This window comes from Epinephelus lanceolatus, chromosome 13, assembly GCF_041903045.1.
Source record: "Epinephelus lanceolatus isolate andai-2023 chromosome 13, ASM4190304v1, whole genome shotgun sequence".
Taxonomy (NCBI): domain Eukaryota; kingdom Metazoa; phylum Chordata; class Actinopteri; order Perciformes; family Serranidae; genus Epinephelus; species Epinephelus lanceolatus.
In genome coordinates, this window is record NC_135746.1 from 4,579,892 (window position 1) to 4,602,407 (window position 22,516).

A 22,516-nucleotide genomic window follows, 5' to 3' on the forward strand; every position below is an offset into this window, starting at 1 on the left:
CTGCATTATTTAGAACCTTCTGTATTACTCTGATTAACAGATTTAAATAATCGAAATTTGGACGTTTGTGAATCGATTCAGATTCGTCCACGTCCGAATCGCGATGCATCTAAGAATTGGACATTTCCCCCACCCCTAGCATCCGTGGTGAGAGGACATGGAATTGTTTGTGCTTTTACACACAGGTCGGTGGTGAAGTGGCGCACATGACTCATGCTACGGACAGACGAGCCACGTATCTCAGTGCTGCTTAAAAACAGGTAATACATCTGGCTACAGCTTTCCCACATCAAATATCCGTGATCGCCTACACCCGCGTGCGTAAAAGCGCACACAGTCCGTGTCCTCTCACCGCGGATGCTGTTATTTGATGGCCCGGTACTCATTGTAGCCCACTTTTTTAAGACTCAATAATAATAATCAGTTACTGTGGACCTATATGCCATGCCTTTTAATAGAAATACCAGAGGAGTTCACTGAAAAACAGGTCATGTCAGCCTGAATTACTCGCGTGCGTCCCCGGTGAAAATCGCTGACATGCATGGGAAATACAGCTTCTACAAGCTTGCCATAGCTTACTGTTAGGACTCAGAGACCAGAATTCGGGATGGCGGACCGTAGGAATGGCGATATTTCGGTGTGGCGGCCTGTAACCGTTGGTTAAATGGCCCGTTCGGTTGGTATTCGGATAACTGGGGCTTTACTGGTATAATGCAATAGCACCACCTAGCGGTGAAACCCGTGTACACATTTACACGAAAAAAAATGACCCACTCTAAACGTTTACAGATATTTGTACATGAACTCACCCCTAGTGAGGATTACAGATTGCGACCAGCTGAAACTTCTCCCGGTAAGAATTCTGATGTTGATTGTTGAGGAGGTTTTTGTTATTGTTGTTTTTTTACCAGTGATTTAAATTGATTAAAAAGACTTAATAAATCAGTTTTGTGCTACAAATTTGTGTTTCTCTGATGCTGTCCGGCTCATTGGAGACGGGCCACAGACCCAGTGATTTACATCGGTAAAAAGCATTTTCACCTTAAAAAGGATCAGTGCTTTTCTGATGAAGCTCGTCGCAGAGGGGCTGCTGACTATGGCGGCCGACATGAAAATGTGAATGTTCCTATCTGGAGCAACCTGACAATCTCCATCTCCATCACTGTGTAGATACAAATAGCTTATTCTGAGTTAATACAACAGTTCTTATTTTCATATGATTATACACTAAAGAAAACACACTTTAGTGTACAGACTCAGTTCACCCAAATTAGCTCCGAACACAGATCTCAGTGTCTGCAGTTGTCATTGAAACTATCTAAGCCCAAGTAAAATCTGTGGATAATCCAGGGGGAACTGGGACATTATTTCCACTATATCAGAGTGTTGGTAGAAGTTTCAGGCACAGATATCCAGTGGTGTAATGAAGTAATCATACTTTGTTACAGTACTTTTGTGATGAGTTGAAACAAAGCACAAATTTAAATCAAATTGAAAACCTATACAAAGAAGATGTTTTTGGCAGATATACAGACAAGGAAAGGTTGTGTTAGGGGAGTGCACATTTATTTTGTAACATTGGGTGGTACTTGGACTGTAAATAGACCAGGGATGGTTGTATATTAGTTGTAAATAAATTTGGGAATTTGTTGAAATAATATACGAGTCAAAAGAAGAAATGTAAGAAAGTGGTAAGTTTAACTTCTACTTTGTCTTGCTTGTTTTTTTTAATTTTAATTCTAAATAAAGTCATTCAATGATAGATGAATGAAGGAGTGGAACAAATTTTTTAAAGGATTTTGCTCTTTAAATCCTTTAAGTTTTTAAAGATGTAATTTTTCTACAAGTGTGATATACGATCCATTTTTAAGCTGGTGTACATGTTCTCAAAATTCTGACTGCTTGCTTTTTTATTAACATTTACTTGCACTTTCACTTTATGTACTTAAGTATAAAATTAGTTTTGATACTAATGTACAGTAAATATCAGATACTAACAGACTTTTACTTAAGTAATATTTTAATAGGTAACTTTAACTTCTACCAAAGTCATTTTCTGTTGAGATATCTGTGTTTCATCCACCACTGCAGACATCTGAAACCTTGGCCCCATAAAACCAGCGGTAAGTGAGAAAATATGCTTTTTGTAATTTAGGTGAACTGACCCTTTAAACTAACATTTCCATCTGGGTCTTTATTAAGTCCAAATGTCCTTCTTGTTATTATTGGCACATCTATATTTGGCTGTGATGTGTGGGAGTGAGGGTTGTTGATGAGTGGGTGTGTGTTCATGACGACACACGCAGAAGATGCTTTCAGTGTCGTATAAACATGTGAGGTCACAAGTTCACTGCATGCTGCTCTGTCTTAGATCAGAAGGTTAATTGAGTGCTTGCATTTGTTTACGCGTGTGTGCTTGTGATGTGTATCTGCTGTGTGTGGAGTGCTTGATATGGGTGTGTGTGTGTGTGAGGTCAGAGGTCCCATGTTGTGTGCTGTGGTACCTGGGGTCTGGAAGTTGAGTGAGACCATCTGGCAGCCCGCGTTCCAGAAGATCTGAGGCATGTAATTACTGGAGTCCACCCGGCCTCCTTTGGGGTAGATACGGCTCATCTGACGCTTGTTGTAGCTGCACTGACGCTCAGGAAAGTTTTAAAAAAAGACAGGGAGAGCATGTTTGTTCCAGCACATGTGTGGGTATGCATCTGAGTGCATGTGCGTGTGTGTGTCAAACAGACTGCAGGACTATTTTTAGTGTGAACAGCTTGGGTCAAGCAGTCCCATCGAGAGACGGAGAGCGAGAGGCAAAGTTTTTGTGTGTGTGTTTGTGTCGGGCCAAGTCACACAGTCCAAAGGCACACCGGCCTCCAGAGGCCTCCAGTTCTTTTCCGAGAGCAGAGTGGAAACAAATATGGTTAAAAAAAAAAAAAAAAAAAAAAAATCCACATCAGTTCTGACCCGCCGTTCGGCTCTCATTTAGGTGACCTCGATCTATTAAGTTAAAACTCCGAATTTATTACAAAGTCTTAGTGTTAGGCCCCGATCACACAGGAAGTGTTTTGCACGCACCAAACTGCCTTTTTAAAAAAATAAAATAAAATTCAATGCCACTAGTAAAAAAAAAAAAAGTTTGCTGTGCCTTTTTATTGTTGCCAGACGACCATGCCATCACCTCCTTACCCTTATCTTCTCGTGTATTTAATCTACAGTTTATTTATTTTTTAAATTTCAGTATCTAGTTCCTGACATGTTGAGGCAGAGGGTGCTGTCTGTAGCTCTGGTTGAGGGTGAGCGGCTGTCAGCAGATAAACAGAGATCTGTGTGGGTACATGAGACCCTAAAAAAGAGGCTGGATCATGGGGAGTACCACCAGTTGGTCCAGGAGCTTCTCCTCCATCATGGACGCTTACAGGCATATTTTAGGACGACTCAGGGGCAGTTTGACAACCTGCTGTCTATCATCAGGCCGTATAGCTCTGGGTATCCAGCACCCACTACCACCAGTTTCATCTCTCAGATAATCTGATTCAACAATGCGAAAAAAAAAGATGACGTGTGGTGCTTTTACGCTCTGAGTTAAATTTTTTCAACTCAAGGAGTTTAGAGTGCTTCGGCAAAAACGCCAGGCACCTAGAGCGCAGAAACAGCGAACAAAAAGCTTCATCCTCATTAAAAACAATTCCAAAAAGCCGCCTCCAGCTGCTAAAATACTTTCTGTGTGATCGGGGTCTCACTCAGGTGGGTAACGTGATTCAGCAAAGAATAGTGGAAATTTCAGTCGTGGTGATCTTCACAAAAAAAATCCAAAATGTTTTAAATTAAAGATGACTTCCCCCTGTAGCCATATGTATATGAATTACTCACCTTCTGTTTGGTTGAATTCATAAGAAAACTGTTTTTCTCGCATGTCTCCACAGTGAACCAAGAAACCACAAAAGGAGATATTATCATGAATTGCAAGCAAAACATTTGTTCACAAACTCTCAGAAACTCCTGCAGTATAATCCAAGTCTCATTTAACCAGTTGTAGGCTCTGTACTTCACAAACACATGCAACCTTACTTACAAACCTTACTACTTAAAACACATCTGCCTAAACAGTCTTGAGTACAGATGTGTAGTATGCCTGGGCAGGACGGAGCTCATGTGGAACCTTGCTACTCGTATGCAAGTGTGTTAAATGCATGTGTTTGGGAAGTACAGAGCAAACAAGTGGATAAATGAGACTTGGATTATACTGCATGAGTTGTGTGACAGTTTGAGTTGTGATATAGTTGTGCTGTATTAAACATGGCCACCAAGACTTTACTTCATCAAGAACTTTCTCTGTTTTTGGATTCCTCGTTCACTGTGACGACCTGTGTGAAACAATGTTTTCCTCACAAATTCAACGTAAGACGAGGCAGGTACTCGATGTACAAATGATCATTTTGTGGGTGATGTATTCCTCCCTGTTCAGATAAATGCAGCACAGCTATGATTTGAAGCTCAAAGGATACTTGACAAACTCAATGGCGTTGGTCTTCAGATAGCCCAGACCGACAGACTCGTTAAAAGATGACATGTTATGGTGGATGTTTCTCTCTGCAAGACAGAGAAAAGGAAATGAACAGTGTTGCATTTTGCCTTCACCTAGAGCAACACTTACAAGAATCAGATCACAGCAGAAACACATCAGGAGGACGTCAGAGCTCACCCTCTGCCACTTCAAAACTCTGGAACTTGACGGGCTGTGCGTAGTTGACCATGGCTGACAGATATGGGTGGATGTTCGTGGTGGCTCCTACGTAGGTGTACTGAGCTATCAGAGCCTCTTCAGAGTCCTCCGCCTCTTCTCCACCCTGCACAGGACAGGTACAAACATGTTTCACACACTTTTGAATTGAAACAGATGTTAGTTTGGTTTTTACTACAAGGTGACTAAAAATGTGTGTATGATAAGTGCAGTGGCCGTCTTGTGCTTGCCTTCTTGTTATTGTCTTGGTCAGAGGCCTCTGAGATGTCTGTGGCGTCTGTTGCTTCTGTGGCTTCAGATATCTCTGTCGCTTCATCGTCAGGCACCTGGAAACACAGACAAGACAAAGCGCTGCATTAAATGTTCCCTCTCAACATCCATGTCAGTACGTTCGGTACGGTCTTAAATGACGGACGTAGGCACCCTAAAAATGAATAATTTAAGGAGAAAAAAATCCAGACTCCTACTTTTGTTTCAGTCGGCACTTCACTGGCTTTTGACCACATAGGTAAAGATATAATGCTCTTCTTCTACACTGACCTCAACACTGCCATTGTTCTAAAGGCATATACAGTATGCACTAGGGACGCACGATAATATCAGCATGTCATCTGTATCAGCTGATTTTGGCTTTATAATGAACTCTCAGAATCGACCAACATACTTTTTCTTATTTTGTACAATGAATGAATATTACATATAGTCATTATATTGATATTGGTTATTGATCATATAAGTTGTTGCATATCAGATGTCTGCAAAAAAAAAAACAAAACATTGTGCATCCTTTGTACATAATTTCACTTTATCTCTGGAGTTGTTGGAGCAATAAAAGTTGGTTCTTACTCTTCTATGGATACAAACCTTTGTATACATTTTGGATTTCTTTAAATGTACAGGATTTGGCTTTAAAGGGGCAGCTCACCTCAAACTCAGAGTGTTAGAGATATTGGCCATAGAGATGTCTGTCTTCTTTCCAATTAGGATTGCCACATTTGATTTTTAAAAAACTGGGATATTTGACGTGCAACGCAGGGTGTTAAACCACATCTGCAAATATACCATGTGACCAGCTGCCTCTCTTACCTCTTTTTCTATAAGCAGCACTACAGGTGAGAGGAAAAATGTGTATATTTGATTGTGGGGTGAACTGTCCCTTTAAAATATCCTTAATTTAAAGGCTCTCTAAGTCTTCCTAAGCTTGGAAAGTTTTTGTCACATACAGCAAACATATCCTCACGATCCACTGGCTACATGTCATTGTGGTCAATTGTGGTTTCAATTATGTGTTTTTGGACGTTTGAATCTGGGGGGGCATGATAACATTGATAACATTGTTGAACGTAAACAGAAGTGACGCCCAACGGTGCTTAGCGTGCCTTTAAGGCAGTTATTACAGGCGGAATTGACCTATGGCTAAGCCACGCCCCCTCCACTCACTCGGACAAACTATCAACATTCAGTGAGCGGCGCTATGGCAGGTGTCACAGTACACGGCATTTCACAGGAGGCAATTGATGATTTTTGGGGACATAACGATCAGATGTCATTGAGAAGTAACCAAAAGGGCCTAAACTACGCATTGGAGGGATATATTCATAATTTTATTGTTGAGAAGGTCGATGAAAAGCTTAAATTACAAGCCAAAATTTACAGGTCACAGTGTACGCTTGTGAACCGCATCTGGTTGCCGTCACCATCAAAGACAACAAGTTAAAGTGCCACTGAAGTTAAGGTTTTTGGCTCAGAATATGAGAAAAGGATAACGGCCTTTTTACCATCTTTACCAAGAGTGTCTCTCCGTTAGTTTGGTGCTACAGTATTTACACTGAATCATTCAGCATAACGTTTGCCAACCTTTGTTATCTCTGCCATTACAGATAAGTTAATGAAGCTAAGCTCCAGAAGTTAACGTTAGCTTAACTAGAGCCCTTTGGACAACAGCTAACAATGATGTACGATCACCAAAGTACAAAACTAGAACAAAATAGGCTAATGAACTCCCAGCAAACAAGGTGACATGATGAACAACGCAGCTAGGAGCTAACGTTAGGCTAACTTTAGCTAACGTTAGCTAGAGATGTTAAAGATAACTTTATATTTCTTTCCAGCAAAGTGACAATATGTTGCCTCAAACACAATGTTGACTTACCTTAGAACAGATGTAGACATCATTGTTAATCTTATTCACGTTGAGTTGATGTTGTGGTCTAACGTTACCACACAACTTTATCCAAAGGAGACACTTTTCTCGGTTGAGATGTGGTTTAAAGTGTAAAAAATACACCTGGTCGCCCAGCCTCTCAGAATACCTTGTGTCAGAGTTGCATGTACCCCATGCACACCGTTTGACCATTTTTAAACTTCAAATCTCCGAAAAAACTCATAAAACCGAACAAAACTGACTTTCTGTAATGCATTTCAATGGACATCCAGGCAGAGAATGTCCCAGTGTATGGGAATGGCTATACGCACTGTGATTGGCTCATCGCATTTGAGGGCGGGGCTTAGCCATAGGTCAATTGATGTTTCCACTGCGGGACTTCTCTGTTCTATATTTAGGTAAGGTAACAAAAGGAAGCAACCCTTTACAGCTCTGAGGCCATTTCTAAATCTCCCAGTCTGCCCAGTGAGATCTACTGGAACCCTGAGGCATGACTGGTTTATTTCAGCACTTCAGGAGCCCAACTGTCTTCACAACTCACCTTCTTGATACTGTTGCTGCGTTCCTCCTCCTTCGTCGAGCTGACAGTGTTATTCTGGGACACACTGTTGGGCTCTTTCTCAGTGGTCGACTCTGACAGACTGCTGGGTGTTTCTGAATTCAAATCCTTATCCTCACCATCCTTTTCTCCTGCACACACACACACACACACACACACACACACACACAAAAAGACATTTAATTTGCAGCACAGATTTTCACCAAACATTAATATTTTTGGGTGACTAAAAGCATCCAGTCTTTATATGAGCGAGCTGTTGAGCAGTCTTACGTCACTGTGTGCAGCTTTTTGAGGATTTCTTGTTTGTTCTTTAAACTTTGTGATCTTTATAAAATCAAATTAAAAGCCATTAAAATGTGTTTTAAGAGATCTTTGATAAGGTGTGTTGTGTACATGTCAGCAAAAAAACTCTTCCTCCTTTACACAGACTGTTGTGTGTCTGACCGTTCTCTGCGTCCTCTTCATTCTCTTCTCCCATGATGATGGCGGGGGTGTTGGTCTCTCCTGCCTCCATGTGTTTCTTAAAAGCCTCTAGCTGTTCTGTAGAACACACACACACACACACACACGTTAAACCAATAAACCACATAATGAACAGATATTTAACGAGTCAACAGGCTGAGTCATGTACGTACTCTGTTCAACTTCAGGTTTCAAGCGTTTGTTTTTGATGAGGATTTTGCGTTTGAGGTCATTTGGAGAGGGTAACGGGCGCGCAGATTCAATCTGCCACACAGAAAATAATCACACATTTAAACACTGAGAAGTCATTATCGTCATGCAATCAACTCTGAGAGACTGTGTGACTCACAGAGAGCACTTACAGGGAAGTTTTCCAGAGGCTGTTTGAGGAGGAAGTCACCAAAGATCTCCTCACAATACTTGGCCATCTTGTACTGCTGCGGTTTACTGGTGACAAACACATAAAATAAAAAAAATCAGGGTGTCTACAAATATCAAGCAATTGAATTTAATGTTTTTTACACAATTTAATTGAAGGTGAATGCATTGTGTCCATGGACTGTATTTGTAAGAAGCTCTTAACAGTAGCAGAATCATGATGCACACACACCTGCAATGGTTTTCAAAGGACAAAATAACAGGGTACTCTGAGGTCACAAATGCTGTCTCCTTGATGGCTTGGACAACATCCTGTTGGGAGAGGAAGAAGAAGACAAAGAAGAGTGGATGAGAGGAGGAAGAGGATGAGGCTGTGACATATGCAATACCATATTCTGAACACAGGGGGGCAGCCAAACCTAACGCAACAATATTGAAGCAGCCCGGAAACGAATCAACTGTTGTAGTTAACAGTGATACTGTGTTGCTGTTTGTGTGTGCTGTGTGTGTGCTGTGTGTGTGCTGTGTGTGTGCGCGTTCACCTTGAACAGGATGTCTGTGCACATGGCCTTGCCATGAGTGATAATGGGCTCCTGATCCTCTCCTTTTCCATCCCAGCAGTCCAGCTCCACACATCTGACAGGATGGAAAACACACTCACTGTACATAACTGGATCCACCGATAATGTTCATGTAATTGTATGATAGAGTGCTGCAGGAATGAGCCCAGTTCAGACCAAAGATTCGTGACAAGACAAAACCATTTTAAAAGTTGCAGCGGTGTGAACTGGCCGGTCTGAGCTCGACTTAAGCCAGCTGATGATGTCACCTGCAACTCAGGTGGTCAAATTGCCAGCGGCTGGTTTTAGAACGTAGAGTACATCACCTGTTACAACAGCTAATTGGCTCGTAATGAAGTCCACTGGTCAAGTCACAATGACCGCAAGTGGGTTTTTGGTTAAGAGGCCTGAAATAAGGGCTGTGGTAAAGCTTAAGGTATTTACATGTTTTGTTCTACAGCAAAATATATGTCAGTAAATTTGCCTTAAGCCTTAAAGGGGAACTAACGATTTTTTCAACCTGGGCCCTGTTTTCTGATCTACGTTTGTCTAAATGAGTGATAGGATGTTCAATATGTGACATTTCTCCAGTATGAAGCTAGGGCTGACCTGCCTGCAGCCCGTGAGCGCACGCTATATTAAGTAATAGGGCACTCAGACAGCGTCAAACAACGTCAAAATACGTCCACTAAAAGTGCATTTTTTTCATACAGATAGGCTCGGATTGTTAGTATAATTATCCGACAACATAACAGAAAGGAGAAATGAACATCTGTCTTTACCTTTAGCTGGAATCGGACATATTTGTTGTGGCAAGTCAAAACACTTCTCCGCCTGCTCTCTCTCTCTCTCCTCGTCCCTCTTCAATGAGCTCTGCGTCCGTGTACGTCCGTGTACTCCTTGTTCAAATAAATACGGGCGCTCATCAAATTCAAATGGCTCATCCAGATCCAGCTGGTCAAAATCGGGTAAAAATTCAGCCATGACTACTCCAAACAGTTGCATTTGTAAACTCGCTCCAGCGGTAACTTCCTGCAACAACTCAAGTCCTGCGAGACCAACTGCTGTAAAACACCATAGACTGCATAGTAAAACACCGAAGAAGAAGAAGAATCTCGCAAGAGGTGAGATTTCAGAGCCAGACTTTCACTCTCTGAGTGAGTGTTTTGACTTGCCACAACAAACATGTCTGAATTTATTTGAACACGGAGTACACAGACGTACACGGACGCAGAGCTCATTGAAACTGAAGAGCGGACGAGGAGAGAGAGGGAGCAGCAACAGGCAGAGGAACATGTCCAAATCCAGCTAAAGGTAAACACAGACGTTCATTTCTCCTTTCCGTTATGTTGTCAGATAATTATACTAACAATCCGAGCCTATCTGTGTGAAAAAAATGCACTTTTAGTGGACGTATTTTGACGTTGTTTGACGCTGTCTGAGTGCCCTATTATTTAAAATAGCGCGTGCTCACGGGCTGCAGGCAGGTCAGCCCTAGCTTCGTACTGGAGAAATGTCACATATTGAACATCCTATCACTCACTGAGACAAAAGTAGATCGAAAAATAGGGCCCAGGTTGAAAAAAACATTAGTTCCCCTTTAAGCGTCTGAACAAGTGGCTAAATGAGACTCAGAGATTATTCGATACAATAAATGTCATCATGCTGAACACAGAAACTCATCTACTCACTAGTCATCTTTACAGCCTCATTGTGTTTATTCTCCCGCTGCACTTATATTTCTTTGAAAAAGGATGTGAGTGGCAAATGACAAAGCCAGGGACACTGGCTGGATCAGGTCATGGTCATCCAAGTTCAAATTTAGTGGTTGTAAAAAATTCTCTTGCTGAATAAAAAGTACTATAAACTCTTGTTTCCCACAGAGCTTCTTTTCTTCAATACTTTAAAATCCAATGGAAAAATGGGTCCAATGGGTTTAAAAAAATCATCATCCTTGCAGCTTGAGAAGTTTTAGCTTCACTGTTTCCTGTTTGTACTGGGTGTGTCTGCATAAAGACAGTGGGATGCATGTGTTTCCACACCATCACATCTTGACGGACCATGACACACTAACATACCTGCATCCAGACAGCAGGACCTGGCGGTACATCTCTACAGAAGACTTCCCTCCGAACTGTCGCCCTGTCAGGTACGTGTTGTGGGAGGAGCTGATGAAGTAGTGGGCCAGCGGCTGGTCCATTTCCTGGTACAGCTCCAGCCGGTCCAAGAAAACTGGAGCATTTTCATCTGACATCAGGTACCGGCAGAAACCGTCACTGGACATTAAACCTGTGGGTGGAAGTTGATAAAATTAACTTCTTAAAAAAGACATTTATTGCTTCAGACTGAAATATGAGAACCAGATAAAAATCATTTGGAGTCCTTAGTTAAATAAATCATTGTGGATATTTATCAATTTTTCTTATAAGTAGTAACATTTTGAGTACAGCAAACAGTCTTGTTGCGAAGCCTTTCATGATAATTAAAATAACTATTTAATTAGTAATATGATCTTATTCATCTCAAATTGCGACATGTGCAGGCTCCAGGTGATTGAAAATGAGATGTTGGCAGATTCTGTTGTCATAAGGATGCTTCTGTGTCAAAATGATGTCTGATAGCTTTTAGAGGTTGAACTGTTTGATGATGCGCTGTCTCTGTGAGCAACACCAGTTATCTATTTGATAAGAACAGGGGTAACACTTTATACTGAGGTACACATATTCACCAGTAACTAGCTGCTTAGCATCCACGTAAGCGGCATATTGGCTCTTTATTAGTCATTATAAAGCACTTATTAGGGCTTTACCTCACTGAACTACTGTGGGTTGCATGTGTGCGGTGTTCACACAGATAGCGTTGCTGCTGCAGAGCTGCCTGATTTGACTACTGTATTCCTGTCCTCAAAAACATTATCAGAGGGCTTTTATTTTGAAACAGGAAGTGTTAAGGTAAACATGTAGACATTAAAACCATAGTGGAAGGTGGTGTTTTCAGTGTTTATATTTGCTGAAAACTTTGTGTGTCACCTGGAGGAAAAAAAAAAATAGGCGAGACTCTAAATCTCTAGATGTTCTGCAGCCTGAGGAGCAGCACTGCTCATGCGGGCAGCGTGGCCTGTGCATCATCCTACGTGACCATATTCTACAACTACTCAGCCATTAACTTAGAATTTTTCCTCAATAACCTCCTAAATACTGCTTGCTGACAGTAAGAAAGTTGTTGTACATACATTGGAATGTAAACATAATCTGCTCAGTGTGTAACAAACTACAAAAGCTACAGTGCCCAAACAACACTAAACGAAGTTGAATTCAGAGAATGTCCCCACTCTAAAATGAAGTCTCGCTCGTAACTAATTCACAAGTCGTTTGGTACCTCTTAACCCAAACACATTTCTTATTCATTACAGCAAACAACCGATGCAAACAACTCACCCCCTCCCTCTGGAACGCTCCCCAGACACATTCAAGTCTGCACCAACCTCACACTATTCAAATCTCTCATCAGAACTCATCTTTTCAAAACGGCTTTTAATGTGTGAATGATGTCATGTGTATTTTACTGTATTCTTTAACTAGTGTAAAGTGTCTTTGAGTACCATGAGAAGCGCTCTATAAATAAAATGCATTATTATTAATGCGCTTGTAGTTTTACATCTTATTACATAAGAAAAGACCATATTTCTTAAGTGTTATTAAGGGAGAATGACTGTGTTTGTTGCACTAACACGTAATAAGGCTCACACTGGGAGAATTATATTAAGACTACAATTCATGAACAACAACTTCCTTACTTCCCATCAATCCATCCATTTTCATCTGCTTATCCAGGGCCAAGTCGCGGGGGCAGCAGGCTAAGTAAGGTACCCAAGACATCCCTCTCCCTAGCAGCACTTTCCAGCTCCTCCTGGGGGACCCTGAAGTGTTCCCAGACCAGATGAGATATTTAATCCCTCCAGCGTGTTCTGGGTCTGCCCCGGGGCCTCCTACTAGTGGGACATGCCCAGAACACCTCTAACGGGAGGCGCCCAGGAGGATCCTGATCAGATGTCCGAACCACCTCAACTGATCCCTTTCGACGTGAAGGAGCAGCGGCTCTACTCCGAGCTCCCTACCCTCCTTAGCCCAGACACCCCACAGAGGAAACTCATTTCAGCTGCTTGTATCCACGATCACATTCTTTCTATCACTACCCAGAGCTCATGACCATAGGGGAGGGTTGGGGCGTAGATGGAGCAGTAAAACGAAACCTTTGCCTTCTGCTCAGCTGCCTCTTCACCACGACAGTCCAGCACAGCGCCCACATCACTGCAGACGCCGCACCAAACCACTGATCAATCTCACGCTCCATTCTACCCTCACTCGTGAAGAAAGCCCAGAGATACTTGAACTCCCTCGCTTGAGGCTTACTTCCTATCAATAAGCTGTAATTAGGATTTTATTGAGGGAAAACTCTTAATGGCCTCGTAGCTGTAGAATATAGCCATGCAGCATAAGGCATTAATTAGTTCTTTGTAATGACTACTAAAGAGCGAATATCATACTAACATGCATAAAATAAGAAACTAGTTAATGGGTGAATATGTGTACCTTAATATAAAGTGTTACTGAACAGGGGAAGAGGCTGACACTTTGCTAATAACCTGATGTAACATACAGTAGTCTCAGAAGTACACAGGCAGATGGCAGCACAGCCTAAAATATCTCTCTGCCTCCTGTCGCCCACTACGCCTCTCCTCTACCTTTTTTCTTCAGCTCGTCGTCTCTCTCGTACTTCTCGATGATCTGCATGGCTCTCTTGGGGTCGTAGAACGGGAACAGGATCTCGTTTAACCGAGGGTCACGCTGGTTCTAAAGGGCAACAGGTACACACAGATTAACCCACAAACATACGGTCTGCTTGTTCCAAACAAACTGGATCTACTACAAAAACACCTTTCACTGACACACAGGACACGGGCCGACTCAATGCATCATGGGAAAAGGTACTTTGATTCATATCAAGTTAATCAACACTGCTTTTAATAATTATGTGGCTTTAAATGGAGAGCACTCAGGTATAAAAAGGATCTAAGCAGAATTTATTTATTCTAAAATGTTCAAAGTAAACTGTGCGCCACACGAACAGGTGCAGTGATCAAGTGTTTGCTTAAAAGCAGGAAGTGGTACGTGTTGGAGAGGTTCAAGACAGCTCTACTTCAACAACACAAACAGAATCAAAACATCCTTATAATGCCAGTGCCCACTCACAAAGCCAGGTGGGAATTAATCTAACCAAAGCTTTGGCTCGTTTGGCGTGATGCACAGGGACTGGGCATGAAGCAGCGACACACACAAACACACACGCACACACACACGGCGACTTCACAGCGGCGGGAACTAAGCAGGTATTCATCCAAACAGAAGAGCACGGCCACAGAGGAGCAAACACAGACAGCAGGAAACGAGATGAGCCGAGCAGGAAGCAACAGGACGGAAACCTCTACCCTCCCGTTGCCATGGCAACACCAATCAGACACGAGGAGGCAAGCCGCGGTAGGGAGAACACGGGGAACAGGATGAGGGCGGGAATGCAGAACAGGGGAAGCTGGTTGGAAGTTGCCCTTGCAGGTTGACTGGAGGTTAAATAGTTTGTCTTTGTTGTTGTCGTTAATGGAGTTTTAAAGAGCGTCGGCTGATGTGCAGTCCAGACTGGAGGGCAACTTCTACCCAGAGGCAGGGTCGGGGGGGGGGGGGGGGGGGGGGGGGGGGTTGCAGAGACGGCAAGCAAAACACAGAGAAGTTAATGAATGATAAAGAGCTTACTTCATTCAGAAAGCTGACTAACTGGTCTACAGTTAAATAATCACTTTTGTTCCCATTGCTGCAAAGGAATTAATTAGAAAAACAAAAACAAAATGTTACGCTTCTTAAAGAGAGAGAGACACTCTCACAGTCATCCACACTGTCAGTCAGTCAATTAAAATTAGAAAGCAATCTTTATAAAACGGGATCAAACTTAAATGTTACATGTTTAGTATTAACATGTTAATTGTCACTCATAATTAATGTTGAACTGTGGAAGCAGGTTAGGCTGTCCAGACGTAGTTAGTGCAGCAGGCGCAGAAACACTGTCCTGATTATTTCCAACCAGGTGCAGTAGCTCACACTCAGGGAATATTTAACAGAGGATGTATCAGTGTTCTGTTCAGGCACATGTAAACAATACAAGGGTGCTACTGGTAAGTTATTTGGAGGATTGATCATGTTCTAGTATAGATTTGGAGGTATTAAAACAGCAGGCAGGTTGAAAGTAAAGGAGACTCACATCTTCTTGAAGAGTTCCTCGATGTCTGTGCGAGGGCAGATCTTCTGTGTGAGTGCGTAGAAAATGTCAAAGGTGAAATCTGCATGTTCAATCTCATCGTTCTGTGGAGGGTAAACAAGCCCGCTGTTCGTTAGCATGAGAGCTTTAAACCTACTGTTTAAAAGGGACAGTTCACCCCAAAATCTAAAGTACATGCATTTCCTCTTACCTGTGGTAATATTTATCCATCTAGATACTTTTGAGTTGCTGAATGCTGGAGACGGTGCTGTCACAAGAGCCGTTACTTTGGCACCAAGTTGATGCATGATTCTGAAAACATAACAGTCCTAGTTTTTCTTTAGTACCGTAAGTACCAGGGAGGCAATTCTGTCGGACCTGACAGGGAAGCAGATACGCCTGCAAGTGTTCTAGTCTGCCATTAAATGCCAAAGGAAGAAGAACGTCTACCAGCACGGGAGAACAACACGTGGAAGGCAGATGCTCCTCAACTCATCTATCGTTTGTGAAGTGTGTTTTTCTGAGGTTAAATCTTTGCAACTGGAGCACTGCGTGTTGTGTTTACACCAGGGTTTCCCACACATTCATTTATTTGTGACAGCCCTGATTTTGTATATTTGGAGATGGACTGTTCATTAGGAGTGCTGTTTGAATTTATATATATATATATATATATATATATATATATATATATATATATATATATATATATATATGTACAGTCAGTTATTCATTACCACACTCTCCGAGCACAGAGCGTACTCTGTGCACAGGCGGAGCAGCAGAACACCAGGTGCAGTGAAAGTGAAACGCAGCTGCTCACTGCTCTGGGTCTTAACATTTGCTTTCACTGGCCTCCGCAGCAGCTCCTCCTCTTATCCATCCATCTGATCTTATCAGCTGTAATGCAATCAACTGATCACTCATGACCGCCGCACTGTGGAACACACTGTACACCATGCTACAAATGCCAGCGGCACGGACCGCTGAGCGCTTGGTGTTTTTTGTGGTTGCTGAGGGCTGAAAAGCTTTGGGTAAAAGGCTGTGATAGTTGATGTTACTTTTTACACAGCCGTCCAGTCACGGTGGAGAAGAGGCGGGACAAACAGCGTCCCACAAAGACCAGCAGTCACATTTTACGTGAACAAGAATGACAACTGCAATGGAGGAGAAATATGTTAATATACTGTAGGCTATGTATTAATATACGATTTCCTCACCTATAAAATCTCTTTACAAAAACTAGATGTTTGCTTTCAAGAGTGATCATCAAAATTTACATTAAAGTTAATTGAAATACTTTCAATATAGGAGTGTATATTTATATACACGGGATTACGTAACTTTTTGTTTGTTTGTTTTTGCTGCTGTATCGAATTGGGTATTGAAAATCCTTAAATTTGACGAGTACTGGCATCAACTATTAAATTTCTGGTATCGTCACATGCCAAGCTGAAAATATCAGCCGTAGTTAGTAAAAAGAAAACAGTTCCTACATGAAACTGCTCACAACAAGGTCTGTGGATTATCTTGAGTAACTGGGTCATGATTTCTAAAAAGAAACATTGCTGCTGAAATGTTTTTTTTGGCGCAGAGTACCATCTAGTTCCATTATATTGAAGACAAGGCAGAAATCTCCACGGCCGATAACATGTGGCAACTCACACCAAAACAATCTAGACTGATAAACAGCACTACAGCTAAGAGGGAAAATATGTATCTTTTGATTTTGGGGTGAACTGTCCCTTTAAAGTGCCACATATGCTCCATCTGACCGCTACAGTCAGTGCTGTCTGACCTTTCCACTGGGAAGGCCAAGATCCTTTAGAGCCTGAAAGATCCCCTTCTCTGTCTTTCCTGACGCGAATGTTCGAGTAATGCTGTGAGAGGGGAGAGAGACAGTTGGAATAGTTTAGATGAACCAGAGTGAAATGGGACGACCCAGTGGTTGACCACAAAGCCCATTAATTAACTCTTACCCTCTCACAGGAATCTTCCCATTCACATTGGTCAGGAAGCACATTCTCATCCAACTAAATAAGAGGAAGAAATAAAAACACACAGATGAGCACAGATCAGAGAAAAGGCAGATTTCTTACCAGCATTTTATCACATATGCACTTGAGAAAAACAAACTAAACTGAAAGGATACCTCACTCCCTAAATGATCGTTTGTGTATCAGTTACTCACCCTGTGTTCTGTTGAATTTGTGATTAAAACTTTTCTCTAATGCCTCCAAGGTGAACGAAGAATCCAAAAACAGAGAAAATTCTTGATGAAAGTCATATGGGTTCGTGTTTACACCAAAACTATATAAAAACATCCGTCTACAAACTCTCAACTTTCGTATTTAAAGCTAAACAAAGTAAAACTTATCTATCCTCTCTTCAAAGCCAGACTTCATTGACAAAAACAGTAATTTTACCTTGCTGAGCACAGGAGCTGCTGGTCTACCACGGCCTCAATCAGTTACCATAAAACTTGGTGTGTAAGTCGCACTTTTTTCCCCCTTTTTTTTTCATCTAAAAAGTTGGGTGCGGGTTATAGACCGGTGCGACCTATAGACCAAGGTAAATGCTGACATAGGTAATTTGACCCACAAGATGGCGCTACGTTAGGCTGACCAAACGTCCTCTTTTGCCCGGACATGTCCACCTTTCACGTCCCGTCTGGGGCGTCCAGGGGTCTTTTATAAACTGATGATAATGTCCGGTTTTCCGTGTGTTTGTGTGTGTGTGCGTTAGAGTGCAGCACGGGCAGCGTATTTCTGTCCGAAACCAAACCCATTATTTAATGACCAAAGCACTGAGTTTGTGTCACACAGTGGTTACAGGCTATTTAACAGGCCGGGCGTGCGCCGTGGGTGCTCAGCTGCGGAGAGGGAGACCTCCGTGTTTGAGACAGGAGCGGGAGGCGGGAGGTCCGACGCTTCTAGCGAGAGGAGAGGGAGAAATATAACAAAATAAGATAAAATAGGAAAAACCTGTCTCCCTCTTTTATTTTATTTTCAGCGTTTAATCAAGGCGGAGGCGGGCGGCTGGAGGTCCGAGACTTCCAGCAAGGGGAGAGGTAGAAACAAACAGCCAATGTGTGTCTGTGCGTGTTATGTTCAGGTGTTGTCACGTAAATAACAGTGCCCAAGCAATAAACAGGACAGACAATAGGATTTTATTTATTTTTACACTACATTTTCACTGAAAGCTGACCGATGTTGTTATACCGTAATTTTATTTCCGGAAGAGGTTGTTTGGAAAATTGCAATCTGAAAAGTAACCAAAACTCCTTAAGAGGTTATTGTGTTTTGAATGTGTTTCAAATAAAAAATAAAGGCAAACAGTGTAGGAATAACTTGTATAACGTTTTTATTAACAAATAGTAATATAAAACCTTGTTTTCCCTGTTTGAGACCTGAAAAAATAGACTGCGACTTACATGCCAGTGCGACTTATATTCCGAGTTTTACGGTAGTTTGTGTTATTGTGTGGCTTTGGTGAATCTTAACACTTTCAAACACCAAAGACACTATTGCGGCTTCTACACAGGTTGAAAAAAGCCACACACAGACGCTATAACGGGAGATATGTTAAACTCACCGTCTGGTTAAGTTTTACTCACTGTTTGATGATCCAGGTGCGTCGGTTGGTTTAAGAGCTGATTGATTTGCAGGATGACACTATGGTCTTGACTGTCGCGTTTAAAAAATGTAAACAAAAATCCCCAAACATTCCCCTAAAAAACAGGCCTTTCCAAAAACAAAGTTCAAACCAACGGGGTATTTAACGACTTCATCAAACAATAAAAACTAAGATTAACCAAACAGGAAGCGGTTAAAGACTGTAACCCTGTGGCGTCTTCCATGCTCCACGTGCACTTCAACACACCTGCCTTTAATTAAAGGTTCCCAAGATGCCAGGTCAGCTGGTGCATTTAAGTGACTCAAAAAATAATAGGAAACTAGGGCTTGCTAGAAATGGCTCTAAAGCCCTATTCGGATGGGATTAGTTTAATGTGGAGACGTGGGATAAAGTAATTATTACCAGGGATTTTAGTCCCGTCCGAACGCTTCATGTATCTGATCATGACGGATAAGGTCAGTAATAATTACGGCGACTTTTACCGTCTGTAAAACGGCCCGGAGAAAAATAACGTAAATATTTTGTCACGTCCTGTTTACAACCGTTTTTCCGTGTTTACAACTAGTTTTCCACGTTTTTTCGATGGAGGCACTTGAAGAAGCATTCAGTGTTGTCGGCAGTCGTGATAGTCCCTACATAGGAGACCAATCAAAAAGGTCAGAAAGGACTTTTCAGAGCCACGAGACTTCTGGTTGTGTTAGGTCGGCCTAATATAAATCTATATTGCTAATCGTTGTGTACACACAATCCTGATCATGGGCAATATTTCATATTGTGCTAATCATTAATTATTATTATCCTTCAGCTGATGCTTACAGGAAGCAACGTAGCACGCACATGCTGACAGGGAGGTGACGCCAGGGCGCAAACCGAGTTATCACTCCCATCTCTGGTAGAATTATGGTGATTTCTTGTCCCATGCGAACTGGACAGTTATATTACAGACATCCTGTGGTAAACTGACATTAGTCCACATCCCTATCTAAAACTAATCCCTTCCGAATAGTACTCGTACTCGTCGTCCTCTGTTTATCCGGGTCCGGGTCGCGGGGGCAGCAGCCTCAGCAAAGAAGCCCAGACAGTCCTCTCCCCAGCCACTTCCATCAGCTCTTCCGAGGGAACCCCGAGGCGTTCCCAGGCCAGCCGGGCGATGTAATCCCTCCAGCGTGTCCTGGGGCGGCCCCGAGGTCTCCTCCCGGTTGGATACGCCCGAAACACCTCCCAAGGGAGGCGTCCGGGAGGCATCCTTACCAGATGCCGGAACCACCTCAACTGGCTCCTCTTGACGTGGAGGAGCAGCGGCTCTACTCCGAGTCCCTCCCGGATGTCCGAGCTCCTCACCCTATCTCTAAGGCTGAGCCCAGCCACCCTGCGGAGGAAACTCATTTTGGCCGCTTGTACTCGCAATCCCGTTCTTTTGGTGACTACCCAGAGCTCATGACCATAGGTGAGGGTTGGGACGTAGATCGACCGGTAAATTGAGAGCTTCGCTTTCTGGCTAAGCTCCCTTTTCACCACAACGAACCGGTTAAGTGCCTGCATCACTGCTGACGGCGCTCCAATCCGCCTGTCAATCTCCCGCTCCATCCTACCCTCACTCGTGAACAAGACCCCGAGATACTTAAACTCCTCCACCTGAGGCAGGACCTCCCCGCCGACCTGGAGTGGGCAATCCACCCTTTTCCGGCTGAGGACCATGGCCTCAGACTAGGAGGTGCTGATTCTCATCCCAGCCGCTGAATAGTACTTGTCACACACAATGACTCAAACAAACTATCTGACCAAGGCAGCAGTAGACCAGCAACTCCTGTGTTCAGCAAGGTTAAATTACTGTTTTTGTCAATGGAGTCTGGCTTAATGGATTCTCTAATAAAATACAACGGTTTCAGCAAAAAATACATGTGTTTGGGTGATAACCTGCGAACGACTGGATAAATGAGACCTGGATTATACTGCACGAGCTGTGTGAGTGTAAATGTGTAAATGGATGTTTTGACATAGTTTAAGCGGACTCCTATGACTTCAATTCATCAGTAAACTATCTCAGTTTTTGGATTCTTCGCTCACTGTGGAGACATGCGAGACAAAGTTTTAATAGCAAATTCAATGTTACACAGGCTGAATGATTCAGTGTTAAAAGTAGGTCACAGGTCCATTCTGGATGGACCCCAAGTGGCTTGTGAATGTGCCAAGTTTGTAAAAAACATGCTTTATTTTGAAGTACAGTGAATTTCTGGCACAGAGCTTTTATTTTGACGTGCTGTTTCTTGCTGTAGACTGAGTGACTAACAGACAGCTACTTGACAGAGACGGCAAACTAGCTCGATGTCATGGCCAAACACAAGTATGATGCTGAATGTATTAAACTGTGTGGACGTTGAACTAATGACTAAGCAGAAATCTGGACTAGTTGGGCACCACTGTACTAACTGATTCTTCGTTCACCTTGGAGGCATTAGAGAAAAGCAAAGTTTTTATCACAAATTCAACAGAACACAGGGTGAGTAACTGATACACAAACGGTCATCCAGGGGCTGAAGTATTCCTTTGAAACTGAAACTTCAGATGATCAACACGAGATCATTAAGACATGCTGTGAGTGTGCTGTAAAATGCACTCACTGTTTCTTGAGGCAGGTCATTGGACAGACGTTGTTGGCCTTAAAGTTGTGAATCACTGACCTCAAACCCTCGATCCACTTCTGCAAACAAACAAGCGCAAGTATTCAGGACACACACACACCCTCAACACACTCACCAACCACAGCCCACACAAACAGCAGCTGAGAGAGAGAGTGCATTGTGTTTAGAAGTGAGTGTCTTTGGGGAAATAAACACAAGCAATCCAATTGCCTCTTAATTCACACACACACACACAAACGGGCAAGCTCCTTGTCAGGACTATCAGGAACACACACACACAATATATACACACAGTGATAACCACAGTGGGCTGTTACAAGGCTAGACAGTGACAGTAAACAAACAGTTAGAGAAGGCCTTGGAACTTTACATGAATACACTGCTGACTGCATCGACACACACGTCACTGAAGACGAAAACCTGAACAATCTCTATCTCAGAATGTCTCTGGCTCTAACTCTCCGTCTTTGTGCTCCGTCTACCACAGAAAATTATTACCGACATCATTATAACAACATTAAACAAGATAACGGGTGCAGCAGGGGTCGTCTGTTTGGGCATGTGGCGTCCGTGAAGCTGTGTGTGTGTGTGTGTGTGTGAGCGTGTCGGCTGATGTAAATAACTCTGTCACCTCCCAAGGTCTGATACTTAGGGCCACCTGCATGCTGGGAAGTGGTGATGGTGTCATGGTGTGTTTGTCTGTGTGTGTATGACAGAGAGGGAGGGGGACAGGAATGGCAGGAATAAATATGTGGGGGACGAGGACGTGTACCTGGATCTATGTGTATGTGTGTGTGTGTGTGTATGTGTGTGTGGCTCTTTGCTGAAGGCTGCTGCAGGAATATCATTGGCAGCCCCGTGGCGGTGAGCTCTCTGGAGCGCAAACATCATTTATAACACCCATCACCACAAAAACAGCCTCTCATGAGAGATGCATAAACACCAACGCTGCAGTGCCAGATAAACAGATCTGTGCCGGCGCACACAACATGCATTTACAGTTTGGTCCGAAACCGGTTGTGATTTTTATTTCTGGGGACATTTGCGTTTGTTGTTGAGGGATCTGACATC

General features: G+C 42.8%; 1 protein-coding gene across 3 annotated transcripts in view; it reads right to left on the reverse strand.

Moving 5' to 3' along the window:
- The window catches only part of plcb4b (phospholipase C, beta 4b), a 147,987-nt gene that overhangs the window by 20,597 nt on the left and 104,874 nt on the right, over positions 1 to 22,516 (reverse strand). For all 3 annotated transcript variants that reach the window (XM_033649149.2, XM_033649148.2, XM_078173673.1), the window contains 17 exons: positions 21,425 to 21,504; positions 17,147 to 17,200; positions 16,966 to 17,047; positions 15,171 to 15,271; positions 14,669 to 14,726; positions 13,606 to 13,714; positions 10,940 to 11,150; positions 8,844 to 8,937; positions 8,534 to 8,613; positions 8,286 to 8,370; positions 8,097 to 8,187; positions 7,906 to 8,001; positions 7,441 to 7,589; positions 4,966 to 5,061; positions 4,697 to 4,841; positions 4,500 to 4,584; positions 2,505 to 2,629 (listed from right to left, as the gene is read on the reverse strand). In XM_033649149.2, the coding sequence (XP_033505040.1) occupies positions 2,505 to 2,629; positions 4,500 to 4,584; positions 4,697 to 4,841; positions 4,966 to 5,061; positions 7,441 to 7,589; positions 7,906 to 8,001; positions 8,097 to 8,187; positions 8,286 to 8,370; positions 8,534 to 8,613; positions 8,844 to 8,937; positions 10,940 to 11,150; positions 13,606 to 13,714; positions 14,669 to 14,726; positions 15,171 to 15,271; positions 16,966 to 17,047; positions 17,147 to 17,200; positions 21,425 to 21,504 (1,741 nt within the window). The remainder of the gene's footprint in view (positions 1 to 2,504; positions 2,630 to 4,499; positions 4,585 to 4,696; positions 4,842 to 4,965; positions 5,062 to 7,440; positions 7,590 to 7,905; positions 8,002 to 8,096; positions 8,188 to 8,285; positions 8,371 to 8,533; positions 8,614 to 8,843; positions 8,938 to 10,939; positions 11,151 to 13,605; positions 13,715 to 14,668; positions 14,727 to 15,170; positions 15,272 to 16,965; positions 17,048 to 17,146; positions 17,201 to 21,424; positions 21,505 to 22,516) is intronic.